The sequence below is a fragment of the Enoplosus armatus genome, chromosome 18 (genome assembly GCF_043641665.1).
Source record: "Enoplosus armatus isolate fEnoArm2 chromosome 18, fEnoArm2.hap1, whole genome shotgun sequence".
NCBI classification, from domain to species: Eukaryota; Metazoa; Chordata; class Actinopteri; order Centrarchiformes; family Enoplosidae; genus Enoplosus; species Enoplosus armatus.
In genome coordinates this window covers 19,089,786-19,109,386 of record NC_092197.1, presented here as the reverse complement: position 1 = coordinate 19,109,386, position 19,601 = coordinate 19,089,786, and the positions used below count along the sequence as shown (strand labels likewise).

Genomic DNA, 19,601 nt, shown 5'->3' with positions numbered 1-19,601 from the left:
TTAAGTGTTCAATGAACTTCTGCGACGCCATGTTGAAATGCTTGTACCAGACACTTTCGGGCTGTTTGTAAATAAAGCTTCTGTGAGGGGGCGGAGCCTCGGCCACTGCCCGGCAGTGATGTCAGCATTTTGTTTACACTGCCAGATTGACTCCAATCACTTCCTCCTCCCCCTCCTCCCCCTGCAGCTGCTCCTTTACAGTTGCCCCCCTACCACACTTCTCCTGAACCTTCCCCCTCCCGTCATTACTTCATCCTTCCATCCTCTCCCCCTCCTCTTCCTCCTCCATTTCTCTATCATCTCCGCCCTCCACTTTCCAACTCCTCTCCATCTCCTGCTCCACTTCCTGGCCCTTCGTCGTTTCTTCTTCACCTCCTCCTCCTCATCCTGCCGCGCCTGCCGCTCCTTCTCTCCATCGCTGCCTCTCCTTTCTCTCACCGCCCACCTCCTCTCCCCTGCACTGTGGAGGGTCAGGTGGAGCAATAAAACGGCAGCCAGCCCCTCAAATTGGCTTCTCTCAGCGCGACGGCTCAAAGTTTTAAGAGGAAACGGAGACGGTTGGAGGCGCGTTTGGTCAGACAGACAGACTGAGAGACAGGTCGTCCCTCAGCAGACCCCCTGCCTGTTTCTCTGACAGCTGATCAGAAGGAGAAAATGGGTCAGGGCTTCTGTTCTTCTGTCCTTAATTACACAACAGTCTTTAAACAAAGCAACATCTGCCCAACTACCCATCCTGCTCCTCCTCCCCATCTCTTCCTTTTCCATCTCCACCACCTTCTTTTCTCCTTTTTTTTTTTTTTTTTACAACCCCTCGTCCTTCCTCTCATCACTCAGGCTCAGTCTAACGTAGCAACACTCTATTTTACAGGTCCGTAATTTAATCTAAGAAATGTCCTCGAAAGAACTATAAAATGTGGTATGAATAATATAGATATTGTTCCACTGGTTCTCCGCCAATCAATGAATTCAAAAGAATTGTTCGGGTGTAAGATAGAGAGTCTTTTAGCCAGTTACAGCTCAATATAAGTGGGGAATAATGTTTCCAGTAATAATTAAATAATAAATGAATATTTACTTGTGTTTGAATGACTTGAACTTCCCAGGAAATGATTAGGAAATTACAGACCCTATAAAATAAAGCAGTACTTTGAATGGCTTTTAATTTGACTTTCGTACTGTTGCCGCTATGGGAGGGAGGGAGCATTGCCATTAACGTCTTATGATGCGTTCTGGAGGAGACAACCCGATTTGCGACATTCACAGAACATTTTGCGGATGTGCATTCATGTAACGTTATGTGTTTTTTTTTTTTACGGTGTCACAAAGCAAAGACAGACAACATTGAGTCTGGAGCATTCTGAGAATATTTCGACACCTACAGAAACCTTGAAGGGTGTTATTTCAGTGCAGAAATATATATATATATATATATATATATATAAGATTCAGCCTGGTTCCAGATCTTTGAGAGACTGCCCACATCTCCGAGTTGTTTTAGTGACGCAAATATGTCTGGTGTTGTGCTTATTGATAGCTATGTTTGGAATGGGGCCATCATCTACCTCCTTGGCCAGCTGGCTGCCTGGCTATATCCAGAAAAATGGCCCCAAAAATGACCACACGTGTGAATAAGATTAATGCAGCTTTACAGCGCAACAACTCTTGGCCTGCAGACTTTTCTTTCTATTGTTTTTTTTGTTTTTTTTGAACGTCTTGAAAACTTGCTACTGATGGATCAGGGCAAAACAATGCAAAACAATCCAAATACAAAAATCAGCCAACACGGATGCAATTTCAGATTTGAAATAGCAGTTTGGTCTGATTAAGACAAAGAAGGCAAAGGAGGCAAGAAAAAAAACCATAATATTAGAAATACAACATGGACCACCTAGACCAGATTCTGCTAGAATACTAGAACAGAAAATATACCAGTATACTACAATACTAGAATAGAAAATGTATTTTTTTGATTGAATAGAATACAAAAAATATGAATTAGTCATTGGTGGTGGTCATGACTAAAGAACAACTAGTTGTATTGTTGAATGGAAGAGGAGGATGAGGGTCTTTGACTTTAAAATTACAATCAACCTTGATGTCATGGCCACGTTTCTGTGTTTATGTCGTAATTCATGATGATAAAGGGGGGTGGGGTCATTAGCAGTTTCATACAAAAATCAGCGTCTGATGGCTTTCCTTGTTGTCTTTTGCTCTTGTCGTTGTTTTATGATGATGGATCACAGCGAGAGAGGGAGACAGAGCGGGAGGCAGACAGAGTTATTTAGAAGTCATTTGTCCTTGGAAGTGTAATGAATTGTAAAGTGAACGGGCTACAGGCCATAATGCTCTTTCAGTGCAGCTCCCACGCTCATCACTCCACCCAGAGACTGTCGATACCGTCCCAACACACACACACACACACACACACACACACACATGCAGCGCATCATTTACACTGCAGCAGTCTGCACTCAGCGCTGTGAGCTGCAAACGCCTGCAAACGTCTTATCCAGCAGCACACGGCATGGCATGGCCTGCACTGTACTCACTGTACTGTGCTGTGCACCCCCCCTCACGCCGCGTGACACGTTACACGCCGTCACGTCACGTATCATGGCACGTCACAACCATGACAGGACGTGACATGTTGTCGTGTCGTAATGTCATGAAGATAAGGCGTCATGTCATGTTCATATTATGTTACCGTGTCATTTTTTTTTGGGGGCCATTTCGGGTCACGTGATGCATCTTGTGTTATGTCATTATCCTTTGTGACTAGTAGAAACCTGTATCTACTTCACCTGTTCATGCACCACCTCACTATTTATTCTTAAATGTTTAAGTGCAATACATATATAGTCATACACTACAGTGCAACACATACATACATATACATTGTTATTGTATATATTTTTTTTTACCTCATTGTTCACTTAAATACTGTAAATGTGTATATTTTTTATTTTCTATTTCTTATTTTTATATTTTGTACATACTTTTAGTTCTAAATTATGCTACTTTTCTACTCTTGAATGGGAGCACCGGTACTGTACAATTCCCCCCCCCCGGGGATCAATAAAGCATTTCTTTGATTCTGATTCTGATTCTGATTCTATTCGTTTTATCTCATGTCATAAGATGTTATATGTCATGTCAAGGTGTGTCACATCATCGCACGTCACGCCGTCTCTTCAGGACGTTCAACGCGGACCGGTGTTGCGCTCACGTGGTATTTTGTGGAATCAATCAAACCTTAAAGACAGACCTGAACCTTTTGCGGAAGTGGTGGCCCTGCAAAGGCGTGCTCAGACCAGACGCGAAACTCATTGTCGCCTCGCGTCACTCGTGTGAATAATGGCTGCTGGAGGTTTTTTCGCAACCTGCGGTAGCCAATGGGAGCGCTGGGGGGAGGCAGCCAACGCTGTTGCTAACTTGGAGGATCTCAACGCTAATGGGCCTTCCGCGCTCAAGTTGTTCAACAGTTCAACTCGCACACACGTGCTGCTGCATTTGCTGTCTGTATTCGCGTTTGGCACGAAAAGAAAATGGCTTTCGAGTTTGGTCCTGAACTCACCTCGAGGGAGGCCCCGGTTTCGTCATGTGTTTGTCATGTATTATTTCCTGCCACATCACTTTATCTCAGTATGGATGAAACGAGAGCTGAGATGAGATCAGAGGAAAAAAAACCTCCGTTTGTTACAAGACATTCACTGATTAAATCGTGTTTTTTTTTTTTTTTTTTTTTAAATCACATACACTACAGTGAAAGTGAATATCTGCGGGATGTAAAGGCGCATCATTGACTGTCCGCACCGATACTGCTGGATGCCGTCAGCCACCTGGCCTTCCTGTATAAAGACTGAATTAAGTCCACTTTCATTTCCCTGTGGCCCCGTAAGTAGGGCCTTTTAACTGCGCCTGACAATAACATATAAAGCACACTGAAAAAATCCCTACAGCTAAATTACGAGGACGCTATTGTGAATTTTAAACAATTTTATTCTATAGGTGCATTTTTATTTCCTTCTTTCTTTTATTTATAAAAGTGTTCATATTCTTTTTTTATTTAAAAAAAAAAAAAAAAAAAAAAAAAAGGAGATTAAAGTGCAGTATAGGATAACTTTGATACAGTTCGGATAAGGACGCCTGTGTCCAGCACCGCGAATGTATATATATTAAATGTTCGATAAATAGCTGAGAAAACAACCTCAACCCGCGCGGTCCATTCAAGTGACTGTTCCGGACCTTTCGATCATGTGACATGATCCCTCAGCAGCAGACAGGAGACTTCCCCGTTGATAGGTTAAAAATGCACACACTCGGCCTACGTGTTTTTCTTTTCCTGCCAGTGCTTGAAATGCAGCCAGATGAAAGTCCACATTAGACACTAGATGTCTCTTTAAAGATTTTCTGATTGATGAGTTCGGTGTTCGTCTCTAATCCAGTCGGAACATTCTGACACCTGGCACTCACACACAGCCACTGTAGTAATATTAGCATCATTCCCTGGGAATGTAATGCTATAATGGGTTTTTTTTTTGTTCAAATCCCACCCAGAGCAGCGTCACCGTCCCCACCGCTACACACACACACACACCGAAGACGCCGATTGGCCGGCCGGCAGGTGCGCCACGCCCTCCAGATCCCCTACCGTCCCCCTGCGATTGGTCTGCTGCGCCGTCAGTCGGGGCGGGTGACGCCCCTCCACTCGAGCGCCGCACAACCCTCCCCTCCTCCTCCTCCTCCTCCTCCTCCTCCCCCCCCGAGCAGCAGGTTGGGTTGAGCGGTCGGCTAGGGCACCGTGGACAGCTCCCGTCTGAGGAGCAGAGCAACGCAGGAGGAGGAGAGGGCTGGATATGGGGGAGCCACCGCACAGGCCCGTACGATCGAGATAAAAAAAAAACCCACACTTTTTTTTTTTTTTTAATGTATATGTCCACACACACCGGGGAAAACACACGAAGACACGGAGCTGGAGAGGCGTTAGGGGGACGGGGGAACAACCGCGGAAGTGAGGGGGAAAAAGGGGGAATACGGCTACTGACCCATCCCGGCGCATCAGGGGAGAAGCGGAGGGAAGAGAAAGGAGGAGAAGGAGACATCGTTTCGCTCGACCTGATGGACTGAGAGGACAGATGAATGAAGACTGCCTACACTAACGCTTATAGATGCCTGGCCAAGGACCTGGACGCGTATGCCATGAACACGGACATGACAATGGACGGCATTGGCAGCCTGCATGGCGGGGTGGCGGTGAGCTCCGTGGCCCCTGACGCGGAGCTGATGAGCGGCCACAGCCCGCATCACGGCCGCGGAGGCTCGGCGGGGGGACACGGGGCGGCGGCGGCGGCGGCGGCGGCGGCGTCCACCCTGCGGATACACCAGGACCTCGCCGCCGCCGCCGCCGCGTCATCCCGCTCGGCCATGGTGTCCGGCATGGCCACGATACTGGACGGCAGCGGGGAGTACCGTCCGGAGCTGTCCCTCCCGCTGCACCACGCCATGAGCGTGCCCTGCGACACGTCCTCTCCCGGGATGGGGATGAGCGGCACCTACACCACCTTAACCCCGCTGCAGTCGCTGCCCCCCATCTCCACCGTGTCGGACAAGTTTCACCATCATCACCATCACCACCACCACCACCAGCGTCTGCCCGGGAACGTGAGCGGGAGCTTCACCCTGATGCGGGACGAGCGGGTGCTACCGGGGATGAACAACCTCTACAGCCCCTACCACAAGGACCACATGTCCGGGATGGGTCAGAGCCTGTCCCCGGTGCTGGGTAACGGCTTGGGCTCCATACACAACACCCAGCAGGGTCTTCACAATTACGGCACCACGACGCACGGAGGCCACGACAAGATGCTGAACTTCGACGCGCACCACACCGCCTCCATGCTGGCCAGAGGGGACCACCACCAGCACCGAGGCCTCGGTGGCCCGGCGACCGGGATGATGCCGCACCTGAACGGGATGCACCACCCGGGTCACCCGGCCGTGTCCTCGGCGGGCCACCACCCCCACTCCCACCTCCAGTCTCCATCCCACGGGCCCGTGTTGGCTTCCACCAGGGAAAGACCGCCCTCCTCCTCGGGGACTCACGGGATGAACAGCTCGGGGCAGCTGGAGGAAATCAACACCAAGGAGGTTGCGCAGAGGATCACGGCGGAGCTGAAGAGGTACAGCATCCCCCAGGCCATCTTCGCCCAGAGGGTGCTGTGCCGCTCCCAGGGGACCCTGTCGGACCTCCTGAGGAACCCCAAACCTTGGAGTAAACTAAAGTCAGGCCGGGAGACCTTCAGGAGGATGTGGAAGTGGCTGCAGGAGCCCGAGTTTCAGAGGATGTCGGCCCTCAGACTGGCAGGTAAGAGCAGAAAAACACCAAACCGCGGTGCCATGCTGGTGTTTTGCTTTGCTTTATGCGAAGAGGAATTGAAATCTTCCTCATAAGAAAAACAAAAATCCCAAACACCCCAACCCCCCCCTACCCCCCCCCCCCCGTCACTAATGTTGCTCGCTGGCTGTTGTTTTGGTGTGTCCTCGTGTCTTCTCTCCGGCAGCAGAGCTCCGATTCAGATGAATGGAATTTATTTTATTTATTTAGAACCGCTGGTGTTATGATTTCTATTATTGATCAATAACAAAACGGGATCGATACGAAATGACAAGGTCACGGGATTTCCCTCCAAACAGGTCCCCCCCCCCCCGGCATCTGCACCGTGCACTAACCCAGATCTGACTCTCCTGTCCCCGGAAAACACACTGCACTTTTACTGGACATCTAAATGTCACCCCAGAGTAAGCCCATTAAGATATTTGTAAAAATAAGAAAACAAAGGGACATTTTGCACAACACTGAGGGGGGGGGGTCTCTCTATATTAAAGAGGGTGAAATGTTTGTTCTCAGTGTAATTCGGTGGCATCATGCTTTTATTTGAGTGGCAGGGGTTGCATTAGCTGCCATTAGCCTGTTAAAGGCTTATTGTATTCCTCTGGTATTAGCAGGGAGAGAGGTGTGAGAAGGCATTCAAAGCAGACAAGAGAGGGTCGGAAGAGGATTTGTGTTTGATTGTGAGGCGCTTGAAGGGATCAGACAGCTGTGACACAAACACTAGGGCTTGTAACATCAGTGGGTCTGGTGCCCCCTCTAGTGAGGGACCTGGTCCCTGTGCCAGCAACTAGCGCCTGTTTTTGTCTGCAAGGGACGGCAGCAGCAGCAGCAGCAGCAGCAGCAGCAGCAGCAGCAGCAGGGACCCAGCAAAATAAGAAGGATCAGGTGGCTTTCAGGGATCAGGTTGAGGGTGGGACTGTGTTCAGGTTTCCAGGAATGTCGCCACATGAACAGAGTTTAATGTTGCCGTGGGGTTTGGTTTGTCTGCGGTGAGTTCAGAGTGTGATTTTATCATATTTGGTGTGCTGTGTGAGCAGAGGTGTTTTTCTAAGGACAATTTTTTTTTGTATTCCGCAAGCCTAACAGGCTGAAACAAAAAGGAACGATAGCATGTTTGCTTTCTGTAAAAGACACCAGTGAAAAATACTGCCAAGGCATTTACATTCGCCGGAATGATTGGGAAAAGAGTGTGTTGGCCAGTCAGTGTAAAGGCAGCACGAGTTCAGCTCAATTTCAGAATTTCAGCCGCATTCATCTGATGCCGTTCAGCTCAAACTAGGCCTACATAATAAAACAGATCAAAGAAACCGAATGCATTCAGCAACACGGATAATGAAAGCAAAAGCACATTTTAAAAAAAAAAAACCAAGAGAGAGAAATCTGCAGTCTTGTAAGCAGTTGCAGGACGAGCTGAGTAACCCTAGTGCGCAGGCTTTCGGAACCTAAGTGGATATCACCGCTGTCCTGTGGAAATCACGTGTCTTCAGAACCTTTTCAAGAGCCAAGATCGTGTTCACCGGGCAGCAACAGATGTTGTTTCGCTCTCGTCGAGAGTTCCAAAACTATCCACATGTGGTGTGGGGCTGGGGGAAGGTTCCAAACGCCTCGTGGCAATACGTTTGCAAGGGTGGCCAGTGATAAGGCTTGTAACAGATAGATCTGAGCCTTTCTGGAATAAAAACCCAGAAGAGCTACGTATTTGGAAATGTGAAGTACTTTTTCGCTTTGCTCCGGCACATTCTGCTGGTTCATGCACTGAAGACAAAAAAAAAAAAAAAAAAAGACTTATTCCAGTAATGCGACCATTGCGTTTGGCTTTTCACAACAGAGTTTGATACCGGCTCAAATTCTAAAATTGGCAAGCAAAGTGAAGAAAATCCAGTGTAAAATTGCACTGTGGGTCATTTGTACTTGAATCAACTTGACTTGACTCTGGTTGTCGGTTGCCAAAATCTAGAGCTATATGACTGAACAAAGTCAACAAAGCTAAACAAGGACGAGGACAAACATGCAGCTGTTATGTACGGACAGGAGGTTTGAAAGATATACCTTCTGACATACACGAACAACTAGACACTAAACACATTATATTGGACAGAGAGAGTGTGTGGCAGATGCTGGAATAGATATCATATGTTACTTTATATTAAATGAAATGGTTGTGAACAAATAATGCTTTTCAGTATGCATTGGTCTTTTTTTTTTTTTTTTTTAAAAAGGAATATGATGTTGCAAGAACTCTGTTTCATTATATTCGTCGCTGTCCAGTAAAAAAACCAATGTATCTCGATATTGAAACTCGAAACTGAATTACTTATTTAAACAATCTCAAAAGCTTAAATCAAGGTTGTTTTTCCAGACACTTCCTGGAACGTTTACACTTTGGAGAGACAATGTGGTGTGGCGGTTGACTTTAAAACGGAGTATTATTCCACTGTGGTATTTGTTTTAACGTTCAAACACGTCTTATGACATTTCCAATAAGTTATCGCAGTACCTGAGGCGTGTATATATTTCCACTGGTATCACTATAATATATCCAACAATAAGCCTTTTTATCTCCTCCAGTTGTCTTTGATATATATGTATTTCCGGGACTCCCTGGAAAGCAGTCCTGATACTCTGCAAGTTATTCTGGTGAAATGTAAATGTAAATTGATTCCCTTAACACTGAAACACATGACGTGTTCTTTCCAAATTTTTTTTTCTTTCATCTCTGCACGCCTTCTTTGGAATAAAACACTCTTGTGTTGCGTTTTAATATGTCAAAGTGACAGCGTAATAAAAAAACGACATCTCTAAATGCTCAAAATGTACGGTTAATTTAATGTGCTAGAATATTCCTGCGTGGAGAGCTATTATGCCTTATTTCGAATGGGCTTAATAATTCTTTAAGGAAGAAACAGAAACATACACAGGAAACAGACCAGAGATCAGAAAAAGAATAAAAAGTTGAGTTCATTTAGTTTATTCTTATGGTGAAGATATGTCAAGTATTCTCCTAAGTACGAAATACCAAACGTGTTCCAATGATATTTCTATATAGGGACATTTCAAATACCACCCAAATAACTAATAATCCTAAAATGATACACCTAATGAACTCACGGTGTCCTCGCTTGTATTCAGTAATAATCATATTCCAAATAAGACCTAATGTGTCTCTTTTATTTCCTACGGTGAATGTAAAGAATATTTTTTCTGCAATATATAATACTTCTACATTATACCCTCATCATGTCGGCTCAGTATCCTGTTAAACTTTGCCCTGACATTTACCGCGGCTGTTTTTGAAATGAGGCAGAAGAGGCTTTGTTTGTGGTATAAGTGTGACATGGTTTCAAGTGACTGAACAGCTGAAACTTGATTGGAAATGTTGATTTCATTAGCCCAGATTCGGCCAGTGGATTTGGTCCAAATTCAGACTCTCACGTTTGACATTTGTGCACGGGCGGATGTGGGTGAGATCTTTTCTGTGCAGCTCTTTGTTATTTCATTAGGGGCTCTTTGGTTTTCAGGGCTAGCATTTGGCGACATAGGTTTATAGGAAACGCCATGAGTGATGGTGGACGGAGGTGGATGCATTCGAGTCCTCCGCCCCCCCCCCTGTGTGTTGTGAAATGTCAGCGTGCAGATGCTCACTGTACAGCCCCCGTGCTTACACTGCTGTCTGATGGAGCTGCACTCGTCGGCTCTCCCTCGGAGAATGAAAAACACTCCCCGGCTGCTGTGTGTGTGTGTGTGTGTGTGATACTGCTGTGTGTGTTCTTTTTCAATGGGTCCACGAATCAAACCTGAAATCATCATTAGGGTTGGGTATTGACCAGAATTTTTTGATACTAGTGGCAATACAGTTCCTTACCGTGAGGAATAAACTATTTTTTTTCCCCCCCATTTAAGACATTAAAGAACTGGTGTGCTGTATCTTCTCAGTAAGTCACCAGTTCAAGAGTCAGGAGTCAGTTGTGTTGACTAAAGCCAGGTGCTGCAACCTAGATGCTAATGCTAAGACAGTTAGAGGTGGAAGGGAACTTGATTTGTGGACTTTATCTCAAATGTTAGCATTACAGACAACTATCCAGTGTATTTGTGCTGACAGGCGACCTTCACTAAACCATGTGAAACACAAACAAAAGAAACTGTCCGGCATGTTGGGAAGTCCCCTGGTTGAGGACGTGTTTAGCCTAGCTTAGCTTGCTAGCGTAGCTCCAGTTTAGTCTGCCTGATTTACATATTGTACACATCCAGCACAAAGATAGGTGCAAAATGTGTTTTGATCAGCTTAACACAAAGGACGGGACGCACTGCTGGCAGCAAAAACCCAGCTGACTCCGAATGGATTGGTGACCAGCTTGTTAGCTAACAAGACACAACATGTAAATCAGACAGTTTTGGAGTTCTTGGAGGGTTTGTTGTTGTTGTTTTTTTGTTCTCGTCTGGTGGAGCTAGGCTGCTTCCATTCTCTAAATCTTTCTTCCGATTGTACTCTGGAACTGTAATTGGTGTCCTGCGGTTTCACAGGGAATGGGTCAATATCGCCCGGGGTCTTTACGTCAGAAACATGAATACACATCTGGTTTTTGCGACGTGTGTGTTGAGTATTTTCAATATCTTTTCAGTCATTATTATTTTTTTGTGTTATGTGTTTTCAAATAAAGGCATTACATTTTGCTCATTTCATCGCTCTCTCTTCCTCCCACGGTGACTTTAAAATGACTGTAGAAACAGAGGGAGCTTCAATTCCTAGATCGACAACACTACCAGCAGCCAATAGAGCTGAGGTCAAAGGTCAGAGCTGCAACACTCAGACAATAGATGGAGCAAATATTTCCCTGACCCTGAGACGAGCACAGAGGAGAGAGAGAGAGAGGAGCAGCATGCAGGGGAAGAAAGAAATGAGAGAGCCGGGAGATGGGGTTATTATTACATTATCCACGTTCATGATCTGTACGTTCACAACAGTGAAAATGTTAATGATAATTAAAATCCCATCACATTGCTCCCTTGGTTCTTTTAGGTTTTCTCTTTCAGTTTACTTCCTGTACATTCGTCTCTCTCTGAATCGGTTCTCTCTAAAAGACTCTTTTGATGCAGTCCCGCTTAGAGGTGAAACAATTAGTTGATTAATGGATTAGTCGATCGAAAATTAAATAGCAACTATTTTGACAAACCATTAATTGTTTAACATTACTTGGCTGCAGCTTCTCAGTCTTAAGAATTTGCTGTTTTTCTTTGCAGTGAATTTTATATTTCGGGGTTTTGGACCGTTGGTCGGACAAAGCAAGACATTTGAATTTGTCACATTGAGCTTTAGGAAACTGTGATGGGCATTGTTAACTATTGTTTAACATTTTATTGACCATGACGATGTGATCGTGTGTGTGTGTGAATAATTTAAGATTTATTTATATAGGACTTTTAAAAGCTGAAATTACAGAATTCTATCCAGAGGATAGCTGGAGTAGTGTGCTCCCTTTGTGAGAAGTTAAAGGGTGCAGAGTTTTCAACCACCTGAAGACAGGAGTGTAAGGAACTACAGTAATCTAGGCATGAAGATGCAAAAGCATGGATTAATTTCTCAGCACTTTAGATTATATAAAATGTTTAGAAATATTATTAGTAATGCTTTTGTCCATAATTTCCCTGGAAAATGGTATGCAGGTTGATACTAATTACAGGGAAAATAGAGACAGTGTTCAACTAGTACACTTCCAATTAACTGATTCCAAATAATTGCTGGCAAGACCCAAACAATTGTGCAGTCAGTACACAGCAGGTAAAAATGCAAAACTGTGAATTTAGTCTACAGGCAATTCCAATATATTCCATATTTCCAATAATAAATGAATAAAGTATGCATGTTTACTTGGGTTCGAATGGAGCTTTTCTTTTCCCATCAGTAGTACTAAATGACATAGGTCTTTCCAAGAAAGCTTCATGGAAATTATTAGGAAATTATTTGTGAATATATGAAACTATAATCTAAAGCTTTATCCATTATTTTTAAATGGAAAAAGCACAATGGCACGTTTCTTAATACCGTATGTGTTTAAAGAAATGTGACATCTAAAAAGTGTATAGCTTGATATTAGAGGTCAAAGTTCCCAACGACTGCTGCAAGCTCTTTTGAGCACTTTTGGGGCCATGTTTTATTCTCATTTAGTTTGAGAATGTTTTGGAACATCCGTCCTGTCAAAGAATCCTGTCATTGAGGTGAGTTAGATTTCTGAGATCATCACATTTGACACACATGTACAGTGTGGTGTCGTCTGCATAAAAGTGGAAAGATGAATTAAAATGATGAATTAAAAGGCCCAGGGGTAGCATGTAAACAGCAAATATAATGGGGCCAACAACAGATCCTTGAGGCACTCCTCCATAACACATCTCATCACAAACGAACGCCATTGAAATATTTTTATTAGATGAATACAATCTAAACCTACTGCCCACTGTCATAGTCTGCCAATGAGGATCCCATGATCTATTGTGTTGAAGTCTGAGCTAAGACTTCCTCAAAATCAATTTACATGAAAATGTCCGATTTGTACTTTTGGAATAGGAATAGTTTCTGGGGTTGGGGAAACATACATTTTTAGTCCAAGATACTTATATACTGTATATGTATATGTCCTTTTTTACTGACTGTCTGGGTTGGCTAAGTTGGCCATATGGATGACCAGGAAGAGTCTGTTGTGAGGGCTCCATAGATCCAGTACAGATCCAGCAGGGTCTGCTGGCAGCGCATGAGTTGAATATCAAACAGTGGACAGTATGGAGATATTCAGCTGTAAATGGGCTATGGGTAGGGTTTTGTGCACCGTATGAGTGGGTCAGGGTTTGGTTTTGACCTTCTAATTAAGTTGTCCTGTGTTTCTATTTTATTATTTCGTAGAAAAGAACATTTCAAGCCCTAATTGGCCCTTTGTCAGGTACAGAGGTATCTGTTTTGGTGTCCACATGCTTTTAGCCATCTAGCCTAATTACAGTATTGCCAAAGCAGGGTTTACAAGGTTTACAATGTGTGAAATCAGATTTTTTTTTAAAGACAACAAAACTTTACTAAACAGCATACTATAATAAAAGAAAAATAAATCTGCCGGTCTAAATTTTTTTCGTTGCTTTTTCTGTCCTTCTTCCTCATTTTGAATCTTTTTCTTTCCCTCGCCCTCTCTCTCTCCTCCCTTGGACCTCTCTCTCTCTCTCTCTCTCTCCCTCTTTGGGGGGGAGGTATTATGTGATCGTCGGGGGAATTGAACACAAGAGCAGAGGTAGCAGCGGCTCGATGAATTATTGATGGGAATCTCGGCGTGACCCGCCTCGGTCTTCTCACTTCACTTCTTCTTCACCTCACAGCCGGGTTAACCAGGCAAAATGGAGGGAGGGAGTGAGAGAGAGAGAGAGGGGAGGAGTCCATTGTTTGGATGGAGGACGATGCTTGCCTGTGACTCAAAGTGCAGTATGGATTAGGAGAAATGCTCAAGTCATCGTTAGAATAGAACAGCTCATATTAAAGCCGGAGCCATGGTTAATGGTTACATGGTTAATTCAGTATAATCTACATCTCCACAGCACTAATCCTATCAGTACACCAACAGAGGCATGCCATACTCACCACACTGCTGCTCTCAGCGTCTCTTTATAATACAAACACTGTCCTCGTCGACACATGAATCCAAATCACTTTGCTTCTACTGCTTAACGTTTCACATTGAAAGCCTACCTAAGAGGAATTACGCACTTTGAGCTGCTGGAAGTCTTTTCATGGTAATGAAGGAACATGTTGTGGTTTTAATAGTTTTTGGACGACAATGGGGCTCTTTGGCACAGAGGAAGAAGCTTCGGATGCCTAGACAACCCTTGTTGGGAGGATGCATTCATTGCTGGTTTTGGTCTTTTCATGACTTTGGGAAAAAATACAGAATATCATAAAGACTCACCTTACAATGTATTTTTAACTTGCAGAACAGAATGCGAAGAGTCCACTTAGAGTCGAACTGCTGAAAATCTGAATGACAGAATCTAAATATTTTCCATTTTACGCATCCTGCTGCAAGCAGACACAGTGCATTATTTATGAGTTGGACTCTGCTTTATGACACGGATTACCAGCAGTTACTGTGCGTGTGTGTGTGTGTGTGTGTGTTTGGTCTTACAGTTTCAGACTGTGGGAATACAGTTTGTGTCCGTTTTCAGGGTTTCTGTTCTGACCTCCTGCATATTCACAGGCTGCTATCGATCTGTAATAATGGATTTCAGACTGCTGAGAGGAGACTTTTGATGTTTGTTTGTGTGTCAGCGTGAGAAGATTTGACAGAAACTGTCAATAGCAGTTTTGGAGGCTGGAAACCGAGACATGACAAAGTCTGTTTATGGGTGTGTTGGAGAGTACTACTGCATATGTGAAGTTCTGTAAAGCCTTATGTGGCTCCAGAGGGAGCTGCGTGAAGTCTGATAAATGTCCTCAAGCGATGTCACTTGTCGGTTGGGGCAGAAGGCTACAAGTTTGAAAATTAAAAAAAGAATTAGAGAGAAGTGAGCTTACCCGACGCCTATAGCCTGCTCCTCATCTGCTCTCTGCTTGAGGCTCAACTTCTACGTGGTATCAACGTGTGATCTGTATCTGGATATCTTATTTGGATCAGGAAAAACACAGGTTTATGTGGGTGTAAATGCACTAGGGGTGTAATTCAGAATTCGGTATGTACCTTGGTTTTAGGGTCACGGTTCGGTACATTGGCCATAATTCTTATTGTAACTGGCAAGGCACTCAAATACCGAACCAAGCAAAACAAGGGTCACCTGACAGACAAGGGTAGCTGAGCTAGCACTAGTTCTAGCAAGCTTCTCCTCTGGCTCTGACTACCTTTTGTAGTATATGTAACGCTAGCCCAGTTAGCAAAGCTAACAAAAAGTAGCCTACGGAAGCCTTAGACTGTCTCTGTCGTAGTGGTCCCTCGAGAGTATCTGGCATTGCTTCCTTTGACCTAAGAGGCTGTTTGTTGTACCTCAGCTCCACCTACCAAATTTGCATATCGAGATCTGATCCCAATGCAGACAGAATCAAGATTGCAAGAACACTTATGAACACCAGCTGTAAAAAAGCCAAAGTCCCGAGATCAGATGTCATTACCTGGATAATGCACGCAGATACAGATGGCAGGCTAAATACCAGGAGAAGACTAGAGTTACCATTTTTGCTTCTATGCCATTCATGTAGAGACTCTGACTTTCAGATCATCATATTCAGCATAGCACCGAGCTCTTTATCAAATCTGCTAACTCCAAACATCAGCCTCGTGTGTCCAGACTCTCTCCACAACCTTCACTGTAGCTAGCAATAAGAAAATCAGAGGAATAGCGTAGCGATTTCTTGTTAAGACTGTCCACACCAATTACGGGGCTCTGGCGGTGTTGGAGCGGTAGAAGTGTTTGCAGGGGCCAACTGAGCGGCTCGGGTTCAGGGGAGAAAATGGTCCTGTCGCCGTTTTTTTTTTTACAGCGATCAAATCAAACGTGACACCTGGACTCTGAGCTCATCGAGGCGCAGCGCTCCGAGAATACACACCGCACGATTAGTCAGAGCTGCACAATGCTACGCACACACACACACACACACACATATGCAGGTAGGAAGCAGCAGGAAGGACAGGAACACAACTCTGAATCATGCCGAAAGGACCAAAACTGTTTTTTTTGTTGTTTCACATAAGTTACCACAATTTACATAAATTAATTTGAATGCAGTGCATTAGTGGTGATATATTTTTTTAAAAACATGTCTTTCTCAAATTAAGACTACCCTTCTATCCCCAGCCATCAACAGACACTATACATGCCCAAGTTGCTGTTTTGTAATGTAAAGCATTACATCAATCTAACCTTGTCAGTCACGATGGAGCTGTGTATTAATCCACCGCTGAAAATAGTCCCCAACACAATGCACTGTGTACTTGGTGGGTGGGTGTTTACCAGCCAGGAAGGGTGTGATGAAATATGCTATTGAGCTGCATGATGGGAAATGTGGTTCAGTGGTTTTTGGAGCTTGATCCATACTAGTGACTAATAGTCTGTCTTGTATATATATATATATACATATATATATATATATTAGCCTTGGTTGCTAAAGTTTTGACCATTCTTTTTGAAATCTGACTCTATCAACCCGAAGAGCTCTGTAATCTATAGGAAAAGGCCTGTAGTAAACTGACTGGACATGCTAACCCGGGAGCTAACATGGATGACCGTTGCGACGCATTATAATCAGTAAATAGCTGCATCTTGATTGGCTTGTTGGTGATGTTGTTGATGATTCCAAGGTAGCCAAGTTGTAAAAGTGCTGGACTTCATCACACGTGAAGCAGCATTTCACGTGTGATGAACTGACATATAGGTACGTGTGGTTTTCTTGCCATTTCACATATATATGTTGTATATATGTGTATATGTATGTATGTATATATATGTTTGTGAAATGGAATGTTTTCAGAACCCCCGTGACGATCCAGTGTGTATTTTCTCAAGGGGTCTCGTAGCCATTAAGGTCAGACCTAGAACGGAAAGCCTGGGTCTGGTGCAGAGCAACATTACGTGGGCTATGTCTATCGATGTTTATATGAGGCGCATAGAGCACCTTTAAATAGACTGAGCCAACTGAATGTCACTCCCCAATGCCGTCAATTCTTTTCTGTTGCTGTTTTGTTCGTCGCCTTTGGTTTTTATGTCTCCTTCCTTTTTTGAATTCTCTTTTTCTTTTTCTATCTTTGCTCTCTTGATTTCTCGTTGTCCCCTTCCTCCCTCGGGTTCATTAGTATTGGTGTCACAGCGCTGCTGAAATAACTCTGTCCGGGGGCGTAATGAACGACGACAGGCGGGACGGACCCGTCAGGCAGCAGGCAGGGTTTATGGTGAAAGACAAACAGTGTTAGAAAAAAAAAAGAAGGAAAATAAACACACAGGTCTGATTTGACCTTGTGTCTGACCAAAATCCTGTATTCGCTCCTGAGGATGACAAACAAACAAAAACAAACAGCAATTTTAGTATTGATATATAAATATCAGTAATAATTATTTTTGTTATTGTTATTGATAAGACAAGAATATAAATACAAAACAAATTAACAATAATAATACTGATAGTAATGTTTTTCAAATTACGTACCAAACACCATTTGAATTCTTCTTATTTTTATGGAGTCTGTGATGTGTTTGTTTGCTGCTTCGGCTGACAGTTCTCTGTATGTAAGTGTGCTGATGTGTATCTATAACCGATCGATACCCTGATGGTCAGATACTGAGATCAAACACAAACAAGGAAGTGGATGCACGTTCTGTTTCGTGTCCTTCCTGCTCCTCTCTCTGCCCATGTTGTTGTTTTCTGGTATTTTGGTTTCCCTCACTGTCTGGGAGTCAGTGTGTTTTTTTTTCTCCTGAAATGTGTGTTTGTGTGTGTGTGTGTGTGTGTGTGTGTGTGTGTGTGTGAAGCAGCAGTTTTGGGCTCGGCCGTGCGCGCAGATGGATGATGTGGATCGATGGCTGTAATCCCGAGCAGATTAAAAGAGCATTAATACTGGCAACGATAATGTAAACGGTGCGGACCCAGATCCCCATTGATCTGCAGGAACCTGATCCAGACCAGTTCCTGGAAGAGATGGGGGGTGGAGGGGGGGAGGGGGGTTTAGACAGAGAGGTGGAGAGAGAGCTAGCAGTATACAACAGACAGACAAGTCGTATCTGAACGGCTCATGATAATAATAATAATAATAATGATAATAATATTGGAACTTTAATGTGCAATATTAAATGCGAATCAATAACTTAGAAATAGAAAGGTATCCATATGGTCTGTAAAGGATGCAAACTATCCCATAATTCGACCCGATCACCGGAAAAGAACGTTTATGTTGGACAATTCTGCTAAATCCCGGAGTTCTCTCCTACAATACCTGCAAATGGAAACTGCGGTACGGTTAAGGTTTTTAAAAAAGCCAGCATTCATCGCAGTTTCCGTGACGAACTGGCGAAAGTCTGACGTGTCAAACTGCCCAGCTACATAAAAGAGACACTACTTCCTGCATTAGCACTGGGCGTCCATCATGAGGTGTGCCATTGTCCAGTGTAAACAGAATCCCAGGGGATACCATTGGGTTGCATTCTTTTTTTGGCTCATGGTTTTGTGTTTGCAGCACGATCCGTTGTGTTTTATTTCTTTGCAGCGTTTTTTTTTTCCTTCTCCCTTCTTCTTTTAATTGCAGAGCATGTGTTGCCAAATTGGTAAAGGCGTTGGGTTCATTTGCTTGTGTTTTGTCCGTTTGCATGTGTTGTCCAAGTTTGCGGCATGTTGAGCCCTCAGGGCCTCCGTACAAATGAGCAAAACATCGTTGAGAGTTTTAAGAGTGTGCGCATTATCTCACCTACACAGTTTGTGTTTCTTCTGCTGACCTTTTGTCTTATCATTTGTGCTGTTTGTGCTGATCGATGACCAAGAAAACAACACGCAAAAAAAAACCAAAAAGCATATTTTGTGGGTCAGGTTGTTCTTATTTTCCCCTCTTGCCCACCTCCCCATACCTCCTGCAGATTTAGAGGTAAAAGCATTAAAAGCAGCCAGTTTGATGTGTATCAGACAGATAAGTGGGGGAATCCTCCTCTATTTGATTGTGCCACATAACTGGATTCATTAAGCTCAATCTGTCTGTTATTGGATTATGTTTCATATTGGAATGGATGGGATCCAATTGTACGTATTGCGGCCTTTAATGTGGACAGGTTTAGCAGGACAGAGCAGGCAGAAACGTGTCGCTAAGCTAAAGGTAAAGATAGAAATAAATAATAACAGGGAATAGAACAGAAAAGAATAGAGGGAAGTTTAACCAAATAACAAACATGTCATGAATTTCTGTTAACAGATAAACAATAACACTGGGTAGGAAAAAAAAAAAAAGGGTAAGAAAAATAGAATACACTATATGTCCGTCTCCTCGGTCTATCGTCTCTGAGCTGAAACCTGATCAACTGGTATCGCTTGCCGCTGATCGTTTGGAGACAAACACGGCGGTGAGTGGTTTGCCAGGATGTCCGCTTATAGCCGCCCAGCCTCCTTTTGATCAATCACCGATTACAATACGATCTATTGATGGGAGAATATTATCTTTTGGCCTGTGTTTGTTCTCTGCGCTGTGAGACTGAGCGCCGATGGCTTCGGGCTGCC

The 19,601-nt window shown here is 44.0% G+C and overlaps 1 protein-coding gene across 1 annotated transcript in view; it reads left to right on the top strand.

The window, feature by feature from the left end:
- Window positions 1-5,139: 5,139 nt before the first annotated feature.
- onecut2 (one cut homeobox 2) overlaps window positions 5,140-19,601 on the top strand; it is a 32,615-nt gene continuing 18,153 nt past the window's right edge. The window contains exon 1 of the mRNA XM_070924910.1: window positions 5,140-6,364. Within this exon, the coding sequence (XP_070781011.1) occupies window positions 5,140-6,364 (1,225 nt within the window). The remainder of the gene's footprint in view (window positions 6,365-19,601) is intronic.